At 39.9% G+C, this 15,172-nt stretch overlaps 2 protein-coding genes across 6 annotated transcripts in view; one reads left to right on the top strand and one right to left on the bottom strand.

Moving 5' to 3' along the window:
* LOC111865268 (uncharacterized protein CG3556) overlaps positions 1 to 15,172 on the top strand; it is a 171,173-nt gene that overhangs the window by 55,804 nt on the left and 100,197 nt on the right. The gene's annotated exons all lie outside the window — the stretch shown is intronic.
* Positions 885 to 11,083, bottom strand: LOC111865270. The gene is made up of 6 exons (XM_023853166.1): positions 11,041 to 11,083; positions 6,599 to 6,714; positions 6,368 to 6,498; positions 5,264 to 5,403; positions 1,669 to 1,755; positions 885 to 1,125 (listed from the first exon to the last, which is right to left on the bottom strand). The coding sequence occupies exons 2-6, from the start codon at positions 6,698 to 6,700 to the stop codon at positions 995 to 997; spliced, it is 591 nt and encodes a 196-aa protein (XP_023708934.1). The 5' UTR covers positions 6,701 to 6,714; positions 11,041 to 11,083; the 3' UTR covers positions 885 to 994.

The raw sequence follows: 15,172 nt of genomic DNA on the forward strand, positions 1-15,172 counted from the left end.
TCGCGGGTTAAAGTCCCGATGAGGTCATTGGATTCTTTTCAATTGACCTAATCCTTCCAGCAGCACTATGGCCCTGGGGTCGACACAGCATCTAACAAAAATGAACACCAGGAATATTCTTGGAATATTCTGGGGAGTAAAGGGCGGCCGGCGCGTAGGGCTGACAACCTTGCATTCATCTATGAATCGATTGTCTAGAAAATGTGGGAACCTCAACATCTCACACCCCTATAGGACTCCATGGCCTATTACAGGGATACATTTACTATACTTTTAGTTACACCACAGAGACCAGTTCAGTAAAATCGTACCCGAAATCTACAATCGTTCAGACGTATAATAGCTAAACGGACGGACGATACAAATCGATAGGAGCAGCGGCGGGATTGTGCACGGCCGCTTGAATTCGAGGCTTCATGAAGATAATAAACATGTTTGAGTAAATTATTGCAAGAACGGCTTGAATTTGAATTATACGTATTACGTAGCGACATTGTAGAGTGTGACGCGTCACTCTCCACTCCCACTGTCGTAGGGAATACACGGAAGGGCGTCAAATCCAGCCATTAGCGTATTGCATCATTAAATTACGCGTGTGTAGGATATGCCCCTTGTCTGTTAGGAACTCAAATAAAAAACTTCAAATCATGTGTTTGGATCTCTTTCTTAATTCCTTGCGTAGAAGGAATTTCAGGAAGATCCATTTTGAAACAGGTAGGCTAATATTATTGAAACAATCTTGCATAATATGAAGCGTGGCTCCTTCGTCTATAATTCATTCTGAATTCTACGGGTATACTGGAAAACTTCCTGAGGAGTTACGAATAGTGATTTCTGTGTTAACTTTGCTATTTCTATTTATTTGCCTTTTTTCATTTATTATTATGTAAACTTAAAGGGCTTTTACTCATAATTATGGAAAGTTATTATAAAGGAATATCTGTTGCTGCAGTGCACACACGCATCTGTCTGTGACGAAAATTTCTCACAGGGTTCATGAACAGTGATTAGTATCCCATTTCACAAGCTGATTGAAATCCAAGCCACTTTTCTTCAGTTCTTCCTTCACGTCATCCAGAGTTTCTGCATCGGGATTCGGAGTTCTGAACGCGACGTAAATGAATACTGGAAAGAGAAGACACGTGTAATTGTGTAGAAATGCACTTCAAGGGAGTAGCAACAGACTCTGCTGAGGCTACGGGTAGGAGTCCCAAGGACCGATTGTCCTCAGAAATAATTCTCTACTCCACTGGAGTCGTAGCTGTTCAGAGAAATTGTGTTCTTTACTAGCTTGTGACAAATTTGGTTAGCTACAAGAATATGGAGGTAAGCGACAGTGCTAACTTCGGGGGGGGGAGTGAACTAGATACCTCGAGCGCCGTCTTTCAGTAGCCTCTTTGCTGGGACTTACTATTAATGGAAAATTGAAGGAAGTCATGAGATTATTTTTTTTTGCGGGTAGGCTATGTACATTCCTGTTGTTTGGGATGTGACCCTTGTATTGTGTGGTTGTTCATTGCTAATATTTCGGAGAATCTACTATTTTTTCCACCCGAAGGCTCTGGCTCGATTATTTGTCACAAGGCAGAGGGCAATAAAGATCTTGAACTACAGATGTAAGAATGTGTAGCGTAGTGTATGCTTTACATGGGATTCAGCGCTACTCACATTTGTTCACCGTGGAGCAGCAATACTTAAAAATGACGTAGCGGTTGTGGTCAACTGAAAGCGCATGGTACCTGCCGCTCCATATTCCTGCAAAGAAAATATTCTTGTAAGGAACCGAAAGTTACAAGTCAAACTTCAGAATTACACTCTCTAGCCGATAGGTGACTCATAGATTGTTTATAAAGTTGTATAAGCTGGAAATATTATTCAGCGTCATATGATAGTATTGGTTGGAGTGAACAGGTGGAAGCAAACGAAACCATAATTCGCCCGTCTGTTATGAGGGAAGCACTGCAAACTTTCTCCCTTCTGATGCTGTGTTGATGGTGTTAGTTTCAACTTATTATTCAGTGCTACCCTCCCATGGAATTCTCTGTCTGCTCGTATTTCTCACAGGTAGATTGTGCAATGTACTGTTATGTCTCTGTCATGATTCTGTGGGTGATACATGTCCTGTTTAACTGGTTCTCCTTGGTTTGGTATTCTCTGAGGAGTAGGAACTGTGAAGCTCCTCACTGTGCACCTTTCTCCAGCTTCCTGTTACATCCGGCCTTCTACTCGCTGCCATGTGAACATTACCGTAAGCACCAGCACATATTAAACAATACAAACTTAACCTTAACTTAAGCTTAATATATCTTCACGTAACCTAACCTAACCTAACCTAGTCTAGCCAAGCCTCGCGTCGCCCGGTCTCGCTTCGCCTCACTTCAATTTACGTTAAGCAACGTCAAGTCACACCAAGTAACGCCAAGTCACGTCAAGATACGTCAAGTTACGCCAAGACACATCAAATTCATATAAAGACAGGTCAAGTCACGACAAGTCACGCCAAGTCAGGTCACTTCACGTCACCATACCTCACCTAACCGTACCTCACCTCAGTTCACCTAACTTAAGAGAAGGGACGTGTACCGCTCAGTTACTGATTGACGCGAACATATCTTCTGCGCAAAACTAACCTACCATAACCTAACCTAACTTAACCAAACCTAATTTAACTTGACGTCAACTAACCTAACCTAACTTAGCCTAGCCTCACCTAGCCTGGTCTCACTTCGCCTCACGTCATGTTAGGTGACGCCACGTAAAGTCACACCTTGTAACGTCAAATCACGACACGTCATGCGTTATCACGTCAAGCCACGGCAAGTTACGTCAAAACACGCCAAGATTCGCGTAAAGACGTCAACTAACGTCAAGTCACGCCAATTCAAGTAAAATCAGGCGAAGTCAAGCGTAATCACGACATGTCACGCAAAGTCACGCGTAATCACGACATGTCACGCAAAGTCACGTCATGTCACTTCACGTCACCTCACCTCACCACACCTAATTTCAGCGAAGGGACGTGAACCGCTCAGTTACTGATTGATGCGCACTTGTCTATTGCGCAAAAATAACCTACCCTAACCTAAATTTAATAACATAACCAAACCTAAATTGAAGTAACGAAACCTAACCTAACCTAACCTAACTCGACGTAACCTAACCTAACCTAGCCTAGCCTCGCCTCGCCTCGCCTCGCCTGGTCTCACTTGGCCTCACGTCAAGTTAGGTCAGGCCACGTAAACTCACGCTTTGAAACGTCAAATCACTCCAAGTCACACATTATCACATCAAGTCACGTCAAATCACGCCAAGTCACGCGTAATGATGTCATGTCACGCCAAGTAACGTCAGGGCACGCCAATTCAAGTCAAATCAGGCCAAGTCACGCGTAATCACGACAAGTCACAAAAAGTCACGCCAAGTCACGTCATGTCAAATCACGTGACCTCACTTCACCACACCGCAATTCACCTCGCCTCACTTCACCTCACCTAATTTAAGAGAAGGGACGTGTACCGCTCAGTTACTGATTGATGCGCACTTGTCTACTGCGCAAATATAACGTACCCTAACCTAACCTAAATTAAAATAACCTAACCTAACCTAACTTGACATAACCTAACGTAACTTAGCCTAGCCTCACCTAGCCTGGTCTCACTTCTCCTCACGTCAAGTTAGGTCAGGTCACGTAAAGTCACGCTTTGTAACGTCAAATCACACCAAGTCACGCATTATCACGTCAAGTCACGCAAAGTTACGCTAAGTCACGTCAAATCACGCCATGTCACGCGTAATGAAATCATGTCACGCCAAGTAACATCAAGTCACGCCAATTTAAGTCAAATCAAGGCAAGTCACCCGTAATCTTGACAAGTCACGCAAAGTCACTCCAAGTCACGTCATGACAAATCACGTCACCTCACCTCACCACACCGCAATTCACCTCACCTCACCTAACTTAAGAGAAGGGACGTGTACCGCTCAGTTACTGATTGATGCGCACTTGTCTACTGCGCAAAACTAACCTACCCTAACCTAAATTAAATAACCTAACCTAACCTAACTTGACCTAACATAACCTAACCTAACTTAACTTGACGTAACCTAACCTAACCTAATCTAACTTGACGTAACCCAACCTAACCTAGCCTAGCCTCGCCTCGCCTGGTCTCACTTCGCCCCACGTCAAGTTAAGTCAGGCCACGTAAACTGACGCTTTGTAACGTCAAATCACTCCAAGTCATGCATTATCACATCAAATCACACCAAGTTACGCCAAGTCACGTCAAATCACGCCAAGTCACGCGTAATGACGTCATGTCACGCCAAGTATCGTCAAGTCAGGCCAATTCAAGTCAAATCAAGCCAAGTCACGTGTAATCACGACAAGTCACGCAAAGTCACGCCTAGTTACGTCATGTCAAATCACGTCACCTCACCTCACCACACCGCAATTCACCACACCTCACCTAATTTAAATTTGTCCTAATATTCGCGGACCACAAATTTATGTGTCATATTTACTTTCTCAGCTTCATTTACTTGCAGAAATTATCCTCTTATTGATATGATTTTGGTACAAATTTTACTGAATATTTTATACAAATTTTTAGTAAACTGTCTTCTTCAGTACTCGTATGGATAGGAACGTTTGTGGTTTTGGTATTTAGTGCAGTGAGTGTCTAGAAATATGTAGGCCTATATTTTTAGTGTAAGACTTCTTGACGACCTAGATTTCCCAGAAAGATATATCAAGGGAATATGGCATATATTTCCACTGTACTTTTTACGACTTGAGCCTTATGAATCCCGATCTATAACAATATCAGAGGTTTCTAGTTCAGAAATTCGTACGAATGTGTTTTGCTGCTTTTGGTTGATTACGTGTAACCTGCGTAGTTATGTAGGAAAGTATTCCATGATAATTTTTATTATTATAAAGCAAAAAACCTTCTTCGGTTTCTCCGTAACTCAGACCCTGGTTTGTCAGGTCGCTTCATATGTCATCATGGTGGACAGATTGTTTCTGGAACAGGCAAACTTCCGAGATCTGCATAATAGGTTAGGGGGCATCACATCACCAATTCAGTGTTTTGGCTGAAGTCACAATATCTGAATATATTTTAACACTGGTTGCAGAAACATGAACGTTCTTTTAAAATTTAATTGAAGTTTGATTCAAAGGTCACATTTGTGACTCTATATAGCTTTTCGCCGATTTGCATGGTGAAATCTCACAGTTATGGAATACCTAGACACTTACTTGCGTAATCTGGAGTTCGGGTGAAACTTTCAGTCACTGAACAATTTGCTACACAACTAGGCTCCGCATAATATACGTCGTAATATCCTTTGGTGTTCCAGTCCACAACAGTTCCCACCAGTCGATCGCGAGTGCGCGTGCTGTAAGAACATATCATGTGAATGAAACTGTAAATGGCGGTACGAAAATTTGGTACAGCGTACAAATTTTTTTAATTTTCTTTCTTTTATCTAATTCCGTGAAATATTTAATACCACAGACAAAGTATATTATCCCTAAATTTTCTTCTTGAGAAACATTTCGCTTCGACAAATACTTCCTTAATTAGAAGCAAAGAACAGAAACCAAAGCATACTTTTTTAAATGTTCCTTATTTCTTTCGAATTGTATGTAATGTTATAATTTTTGTCATATTTAAAGTTCGAAAATATAAAATATCATTGAAATTAATTCACCCTTTCTCGAGTGATGATCTGGAAGAGAAAAGCATATGGCAAAGACAGTAGAAGCAACTCAGAAAAGTTGCCCTGCGAGATCGACAGACAGTCATTGACTACCAAGTGCAGACACGACAGATAGGAAGAGATATCTCAGATTGTTCTGAGTATAGAATAGTCTGAAACTTCCATAGAAGTAGAAGACTTGTTGTTGATGTCGCACCTTATTTCTGATTGCAATACCTGTATGAATATCTGTAACAGATACGAGTATGTGATTGTTACCTGTATTTATACACAAGTAGGGATTTTGGATACTTTTCCAGAAATTGAGTTCATAAGTTAAGCTTGCTCATTTCGTGACATGCCTTTTATCGAGGTATGAAAATTCGGTTTCGTGAGTTCATTCTTATTAGGAATGCGTTGAATAGTAAGATGTTTCTCCATAAACACCACGGAGAGAGAAAATTAAATCGACTGCTTGTTTTGACATTCTCCTGCAATGTCTTCATGGTTCATGGTACAAGACTACATTTGTGTTCGCAGTAAGAAGGACTCGTTCTGACCAAACGCCTTGCATTACAGTCAAACACGTGACTACCAGTTAAGTTAGAACTTCCATACATTGGAAGATATTAGGTGGAATGGATTCCTGTTGTAAGCTCACCTCTTGACATACACGTAGGTTGTTATTCTTGCGAACTGTTTAGTGATTGCATCATACGTGATCACCGGACAGTCCAGGTTGTCGTCATATTTATGGGGGATGTGGTACAGCCAATACCAAGTACCTGTAAACTATAAGGCAGAGAAATGAGAGGGACACCTTTTCAATTAATGAATTTTATTTTGTAAATTTCACGTTATTGACATTATGTGACTTTACAGAGTAACTTACATTAGTCCAGTCTGTTTGGTTGAGATTCAATTTACCGATGTCACAGTCAGCAGAAACTACCGTCAACCTGGCGATTACACCAAGGAGGATGATAGGCAGCATAATGAACTTCGGTCCTGTAACTGAAGAAAACTGCAAATATTCAAGATTTCGTTTCCTTGTTTGCTCTCTTCACTCGCTGTATACAAGGTGTCCCAGGGGGAATGGCGTTCCTTATGTTAAAGTATGCTGATATAACCCAAAACACCTATGTCGAAAGTTGAACGGTTACGGAGATAATGGCCAGAGAAAAGTGTGGTCTACTGGCGGGTCCACGCACTGTACCAGTCAGCTGAGACGCCTTATCTATGTTTGTCCTTGAGTGCGGTGATTCACCCTAGCCGTAAGCACATGGGCTACGTACATAGTATGTTGCGGCTGCATCGAGAATGGTTGGTAATTAGTTGTGCGAAGTTGCTGAAATGCCTTTTGTGTTTTCACACGTTGAATATTGTGATATGCATTTTGTGTATGGTTTTTGCGGTGGCAATGCACGTGCTGCTGTTGAAGAGTACCAAAGGCGTTTTCCCGATCGAAGGATTTCATCTCGAAGTGTATTTACGCGAATTCACCAGACATTGCGTGAGACTGGTTCTCTTCCGAGTGTTTCTGTGCAGTCGGAAAGGGAGGATGTACAAATGAGAAACACACGAGAGAACATTCTTCGCATGATTGATAGAAGTCCGCGTCTGTCCACTCGTAGAATGGCCTCTCGCATCGGCGTATCACGTATGCAGGTGTGGCGAACTTTACATGATGAAGAGTTGTATCCTTACCATCATCAAAGGGTACAACATCTGGAACCAGGCGACCATGCACAGCGTATGGATTTGTGCCACTGGATAAAAGCTCATCCCGAACTGTTAAGCGTCATTTTATTCAGTGATGAGGCGTCTTTTACCCTGGACGGTGTAAATAATTTACGAAATGTGCATACGTGGTCCTATAATAATCCACATGAGATAATGGAAACGACATTCCAAAAGAGACTTTCTGTGAATGTACGTTTAATACAGTTATGTGTTCGGCTTCTAGCGCAGTCAGCCATGTTACGTCAGCGCTTTCCAGTCATGTGTCATGTATAGTGCTTGGAAACCTTAAGGACAATTATGACATGGCGAGCGAGTATTTTGTACTTCAATTTTATGGCTTCATGTCACTCACGAGTTAGTTTGATGTACGTACATTATTAACATTACAGAAACCACATATTCCTGCCAGTTTTAATATGTATTTTGTAATCAACAAGTGTGTAACAGCGGTCAAAATTTCACACTTCTCTTGCCATTATCTCCGTAACCGTTCAACTTTGGACTTAGGTGTTTTGAGTTATGTCGGCATACTTTAACTTAAGGAACACCCTCCCGAAGTTTTGACCATTCCTCCTGAGACATCCTGTATATGCGACTTACACTGTGGACGAGAGCTTTAGTTCGCTAAAGTATATAGGAGCCCGGACGTCGCTGTGCGGGAGTTGTTATGGTGTTCATCAAGGGTGAGAATTCTTGTTCAGGGCGAGAAAGCGATATATTGAAAATGTGGAGACACAGGCGACGGAATGGACCACACGACTTAATAGGAATTCCCCTCTCACTTTTGTTTGAAAATTATTATCCTGTGTGTAATAGCTTCTATTTCATGTGGGCCTTTGATTTACAAGGTCTGGAGTTGACCGTCGAATCCTGTGATGTGTAATGTTGATTAAATTAGAAAATATGAGGATTATTCTTGGATACCGCAGCAAGAGACAGAATTTTCAAAATTTCGCAGTGATTCTTCGCTAATATTTCATATGTGGTAAGAATGTAAGTCAATTTATTACATGACATATTATTTATTTACAGCAAAGCAAGGCGTGTATTTTATTGTGCACTGAAATAAATAGGATATGGAATCGCTGTCGAATGGTTAGGAATTCTGTTTTTCTGAATCAGGCATTCTGTATTATTGCTCAGTTAATTAACGCAGATTTCCTTGTAATATTCCAAAAGCTCAGTATTTAATATTGTATCATTGAAAACTGGAGCAATGCTAGTTATGATATAAAGATAGGAAACAGATGTTTTGAAAATGTGGCACAGTTCAGATATTTGAGAACAACGATGACAGATCGAAACCTGATTCAGAAGGAAATTAAGAAGCGATTGAATTCGGGTAATGCTTCCTACCATTCAGCCCAGAACCTTTTGTCTTCTCGTCTGCTGTCCAAAACATAAAAATTAGAATACACAAAACTCTTATTTTGCCTGTGGTTCTGTATGGGTGTGAAACTTGGTCTCTGACATTAAGGGAGGAACATAGATTGAGGGTGTTTGAGAGCAGGTTGTTGAGGAGAATATTTGGACTGAAGAGGGATGAAGTGACAGAAGGTTGGAGAAAACTGCATAATGAGGAGCTTCATAACTTGTACTCTTTCCAAGTATAATTAAAATGATCCAAGTCAAGGAGAATGAGGTGGGCAGGTCATGAAGCACGAATGGGGGAGAAAAGGAATGCATATAGGATATTGGTGGGAAAGCCAGAAGGAAGGAGGCCACAGGGAAGACCAAGGCCTAGATGGTTGGGTAATATTAGGATGGATCTTAGAGAGATAGGATGGGATGGTATTGATTGGACTGATCTGGCTCAGGATAGGGACCAGTGTAGGTCTCTTGTGAACACGGTTATGAACCTTCGGGTTTCATAAAATGCTGAGGTTTTGTATCTCGAACTTAATGTATCACCTCCTGTTTGAATTTATTCTGCCGTAATCAGTAGTTGATGATGTATAAATTTTCAAATTAGCAATAGAAAATTCTACATAAATGCACTATGTTTGTAGTTTTTCCAGCTGCTTAACATTATTGACCCTACGCATATTCAGTAGCTTGGAGAAATAATTTTTGTAACTAATCAAGGTGGCCTCGGTTTCTCCAAGCAATTCACTGTTCTTAGTATTTACCTAGTTATCCTGGGATTGTGTCCCTTGAATTAGACCTCAATATATGTCCCTAATGAAATTCTTCTTATGCAGTGTTTCAAGCTCATTAGTTTTATTTTTCAGATATTCACAAACGAAAACACAAAACTGCTGTAAATTTTATTAACACAATTTCACATTACGTAATAATTGGGTCATATTTATTTAGTACTGCATTTGAACAGTATGAGAAATGTTATAAGTTCCTAATGGATTTCGTTAATAGTAACCGCTGTGAAGGAATAATTCCAAATTCACGTTTCAAACATTGCATTCAGCTGGACTGTCTGAGATAAAGCTTATTCATTTCTTCATGTTGTGTGTAAACGTACTGATACTAAATGAACTGACAACAGTATCATATCCAAATTTTCCTGTGAAACAGTACAGCCTGAGACTTATTTGTATGAAAAATGTCTTGTATTTAAAAAATCTGCGGCTTAGACTGTTGCTGCGGTATACAGGAACAAGGATTAATACTAAGGCCCGAAATTTTTATTTTATTAGGCTCAGTCTTTTATAGCAATAAATCCAGATTATTAATTTATGGTGTATGGCACGAATCCTTTTATTTAATTATTTATATATTTTTTTAATTCTGTTGTATTTAAACACGAGTTCTGACTTAGGGCTGCAGCCTAGACGCCGGTCTGATCGGCGGAATTTGAAGTTCTATCCCTAGAGATACTGTGTCACATTTGTAGTTTAATACGTAAGTGGCTGTGGTGCAGTGTCAGAGTATTTAGCCTTGTCAGCATTCACTCAGCAGTTTATCCTTTCCCATCTAGAACCGGCCCTGTTACGTGTGGCAACCGTGTCCCGTGTAGGAATTTTCATATGTTCGATGTCTGAGTTAGTGGTTTCATCTGTGACCCAGGGCTCTCCACCTTAGAGATAAAACTGTATTTATTCATTTCGTGACGTTTTAAACGGTAGGCTGTAATTCTGATGGTTGAATTAATGTATGTTGAATGGGAGAAAGGAGCTATGATCTGATTTAATGGCTCTGGGCAGAATTTGTCTCGGAGAGACGAAGGTATCTGCAAAACCCCCGATCTGGGATAAGTTGTCTCGACGGAAGTTTGAACTTGGGATACAGAAGTATGAAATTATAACGAGAAACACTGGACATCGCTTTTCGATATATTTCGATTTGAACTACAAATTATTAACTTTCTCTGTGTGCTCGGGTTATGAAACGCCATCTTCTCGTTAGAGAAGAGGAATGTGAATTTATTGAATAAGTGGCCTTCTGTAATTCTGCTCCATAAATTTGGAATGCACCGCGAACCAGGGTCTTTTTTAAATTTCTGTTGCAGTTAATTAGTATCACACAAATTATGAATATGTCGAGTGCACACTTTGCTTCAACCGTAATGCTTCCATTAGCGTCCCTTAAAGCGAAATGCCCCTTATATATATATATATTATATTCTTTACTTACAGAGCTTCGAATTCCAGGCTACACTGTCCTCCTCTGCTGTCTCTTTGCCGTCTTTCCTTTCGATATCTCGGGTTATATAGGCAAGGGTCTGTTTTGACGAACATGAATAATTTGGGCTTCATGATAAGAACTGCCATACAAAGGGGTTTAGTTAAAATGAATTTCATATCGTTAATATTTTATTTACAACCTGGCTCACGAATGATAAGCACCGGTTGTCACACACGTGTATAATGATTTTTTTTAATAGAAACGAAATTCTTCACATGCGCCACAAAATTTGTAAACAAAACACATATATGCTAGATATCGATCTGAAGGCCAACAATCATAAGTTAATATGGTCGTATTCTGACGTACTGAAGGTGGCCGACTGATTATCCAGTCGTCATGGTTTATGACATATAGTCTGGTTTCAGGGCACCATTGTTTCAGCGGAATATTTTGCCCTCAATTTCGGCCGTTACCACACCTCGTAGCCCATAATTATATGCACCAACAATTCAGATGAATATAATTGCTCCATGTTCATTGGTTATGACATGTTTCGTTGTAGTAGATGTATATAATTCTTTTTTGTGGGAGAATTGTCCATCTTCGGCTTCTGACACAGTGTACGCCACTGTACATGGGTACCGACGTTTCGGAGCAATATAGAGCGTTATTTTTGTCAGGGCTTGACGCCGCATAGCCTGCGCGTCCGAGGATCATGACACCATGATGTATATTAGGAGGTTAGGAACTATTTGGGGTGAAATATTTCCTCCTTCTTGAAGAGTTGTAAGGTGAAGTCATCTTGTAATTTGATACCTAAGTTTCGGAGGAGAATGCTGCTCCCATATTCAAGTTATGACATCGTGAGCTCTTGTAGTATATTGCTGGAAGGAATTGTTTCCATTTCTAGACAGCGAGGAATAAGAAGAATGTTGGTTTGTGTAATGGCGTGGTCTCCTCTGTATTCAGATCGCCTACTATCATTAGCAAACTCAAATGATCAATGAATTGCATATATTCCTCGAAAAGGAGGGGAAGGAATTCGTAAGCAATTGGCATGGAAGCCTCATGCACTTCGTTACTTTGAAGACGAATTTGGAAATGAGATTTTAATATTAATGTGGATGTATATAAATAAAATATCTGCTTACATCAGTCATAATTGACTGCAAAGAAGCATTTCATTGACCGGTTTCCTATTTTAGAAGCAGTGAAAGAATTTGGAATACAAAGTAAGATAATCTCTCTTACCATAATAACATTTTCAAATATATAGAATAAAGTTAGAACCGAGAATAAATTATGAAGAAATTTAGAGAAGAATGTGATATCAGGTAAGGAGATTCCTTATTCACAATATTGTTTAATATTGGTCTAGAGAAAAGGATAATTTTATAGATTAACACACGTGGTACAATATTCAACACAAATAGACAATTCATGGTTTATATTGTTGTTATAGTAATGATTGGTTGATCTGTCGGAGAGCTGAATGGAGCCCTTACACAAATAGAATCAGTCGCGGTATCTACTGGGCTGGAATACTTACACGACAAAGTATATGAAAACCAAAGAAACCGTAAATGTAGCCAATATTACTCACTCATTCATGGAGCTGAGCCCTTCTTGAGAGGTGCTCAATTGTGCAGTAACTCAAGAAATTCCAAGTATTTTATGGAGCTCGAAGTTTCATTACCGTGTTCGCAAGTGACCTCCACTGGTCCCTATCCTGAGCCAGATCGACCCAGTCTCTAACCGTCCTTCGTCATTGCGCACCGTTGGGTTGACCCCAAGGCCATAGTGAGGCTGGTAATATTAGGTCAATTGAAATATCCAGTTACCTCATTGGGAATCGAACCTCCGACCTTCCGGGTTGTAGCATAGTGCCAAGCAACTGTGTCCCTCATAACAAAAATGTAACTGAACTTTAGACTAGGAGACAGAAGTGGAGTTAGAAGACCGAAGTTGAGATGGTTACGTGACATAAATACGTGACATATAGGTGATATAAGAGCTCTAAGTATAAAAAAGTGGAGAATAAAAGCTTAAGATAGAAAAGAGTGGACATTAATTCGAAGGGAAGCTAAGGCTAAAATGAAGGGCCGTAAAGCCAGACGATGAAGACGAAGCAGTAGGTGGATGCTGGGGAGATAGGCTTTGAGTAAAGACTTTGGATAAAACTATCTCAGGTTCGCATTCATTGGCGATATTTCTTGTCATTTTAATCGAGAAAATTTTTATTGAAACGGTGTAAAGATATTATACGAAACTTTTTCTATATTCACGAAACTAGCTTAAACTGATAAAATAAAGGAAAGTAAAGTTGTCCGTATGCTTAACTAACTACGAACTACATCATGAAGACATATGGAGGAGTGGATGTATAGGTCCAGGCTTTCTTTTCCTTTGCACTATTTTGTGCTGAGTGGTCAGCTTCATGCCCTGGCAGCTTAACACCTGAGAAAAGGCCTCCTCCCCTACCAATTGGATAGGAAGGTGGGTGGGCCCCAGAGTCGGCGTGGACGACATGGAGAAGAGAAAATTCTTGACCCTTCCGGGACTCCGAACAACGTCGTCCAGCCCGTAGCCAGTTGCTATGCCAAGTGCAATATCCTGGATCCCAGCTTAAGCTGATATTAGTGGAAACTGTATACATTGATAAGTCGCTATATTTCAATGAGATGTGTAGATATTTGTTATGCATTGCCGTTGGAAACTTTAAATATTAAACTTCTGAGACTATACAGAATTAATATGCTTATTTTGGACTATATCCATCGTCTGCTATAAGACAAAAAACCACAACGTTTCGGAGACTGGATCTGTCTCCGTCTTCAGGTGGATGGGACAGGATAGACGTTTGGCCCGTTAGAAAGAGCTAGTCTCAATCACTGGACCAAAATAAATCTAATAGTTCTGTACAGCTTACAACATCGTCAGAATTCTTTCAAGTCTATTTCTGAGACTATGTTTCGAACGAATTCGAACTGTAGACACCACTCTAAAGACCTGCGTGTGGATAGGGTTGTTATTTTGAAATTACTGCTAAAGTCATATTTTGGTGATTGCAGTCACCAATAGCTCCGTCGTGTGAACTCGGAAATGCACGTATTGATTCTGTAATAGACGGGAAATTTCTTATATACATTTGTGTCTCTTTTTTGAAGTCAATGACGTCACTGCTGGACGTAATAAACAGAAGATTGACGAGTCAATTCATAATAACTTGACGTGGTTCACAGTAATTGCAATAATGCAGATGATAGCGTTCTGTGACAGTTTGAAATTATGTTTCAAGTATCTGCGCACAGGTTGACCATGTAAATAATTCATTTGGTAATATTTCACTGAGAGAATGACATAAAGCTTTTGTTTTAAGATCTTGTCTAATAAATAACACAGGTCTGCAACCAAAAAAAACTGCATAGGATATTTTTACTGTTTCTTATAGATTTTTACTCACTAAAACCGGAAAAAATAGTAAAAAAATCCATCACGTCAAATTTTTTTTGCAAAACTTATATTTTTAGTTTAATTTTGCGTGAAATTTCTCTTCAACGTGAAATCTGGTATCCTATTGTTGATTCTAAAAACCATATCCAAAAATTATTTCTTACTTTAAAATAATATTTATAAGAGTGAATCTAAAAAATAATACAAATAGAAAATGGGGGGCAGTGGAAGGGGTTGGTAGGGTGGGTTTGGCTGTGTGAGGAGCTCAGGCGATCATCTCCCAACACGTTTACTTTGTTTGTAGCGAAAGGTGAGGAATTTTACTAGCTCGGTTGAGCATGTTTGGATATGTTCTTTGGGGCAATAGGAATGAGTATAAACAAGCCTGCTGTCAGATTTGATAATGTCTCAACATGCTAAATAAGTTCAGGATCTTGGTATGTATAAGCCACTCAGTTTACATCCTGCATTCAAACGTGACTGTGCTTGTGTTTTAACTCTGTATTATGGCTCAAAGAGGTTGTGTTATTTCTCNAGTTTTGGCATTCCTATGATGTGACGTGAAAAGCAAAACCACACGGCTGATTGTTATTTCTGTTCGGTAAATGTGAAAGGCTTTAATACAAAAAAAAAAAAAAAAAAAATAAGAAGAAAATATTTTACCCACACCTTAATTCACCTATTC

Source organism: Cryptotermes secundus, unplaced genomic scaffold (genome assembly GCF_002891405.2).
Source record: "Cryptotermes secundus unplaced genomic scaffold, Csec_1.0 scaffold1901, whole genome shotgun sequence".
In the NCBI taxonomy this organism is placed as follows: domain Eukaryota; kingdom Metazoa; phylum Arthropoda; class Insecta; order Blattodea; family Kalotermitidae; genus Cryptotermes; species Cryptotermes secundus.

What these genes read in the sequence shown, in the direction of transcription:
- LOC111865270 (XM_023853166.1), bottom strand. Translation starts at nt 6,700, where the DNA reads ATGCTGCCTATCATCCTCCTTGGTGTAATCGCCAGGTTGACGGTAGTT. An exon ending in ACCAAACAGACTGGACTAAT is followed by an intron (nt 6,499 to 6,598) that starts GTAAGTTACTCT and finishes TCTGCCTTATAG; the next exon opens with TTTACAGGTACTTGGTATTG. An exon ending in ACCTACGTGTATGTCAAGAG is followed by an intron (nt 5,404 to 6,367) that starts GTGAGCTTACAA and finishes ATGTTCTTACAG; the next exon opens with CACGCGCACTCGCGATCGAC.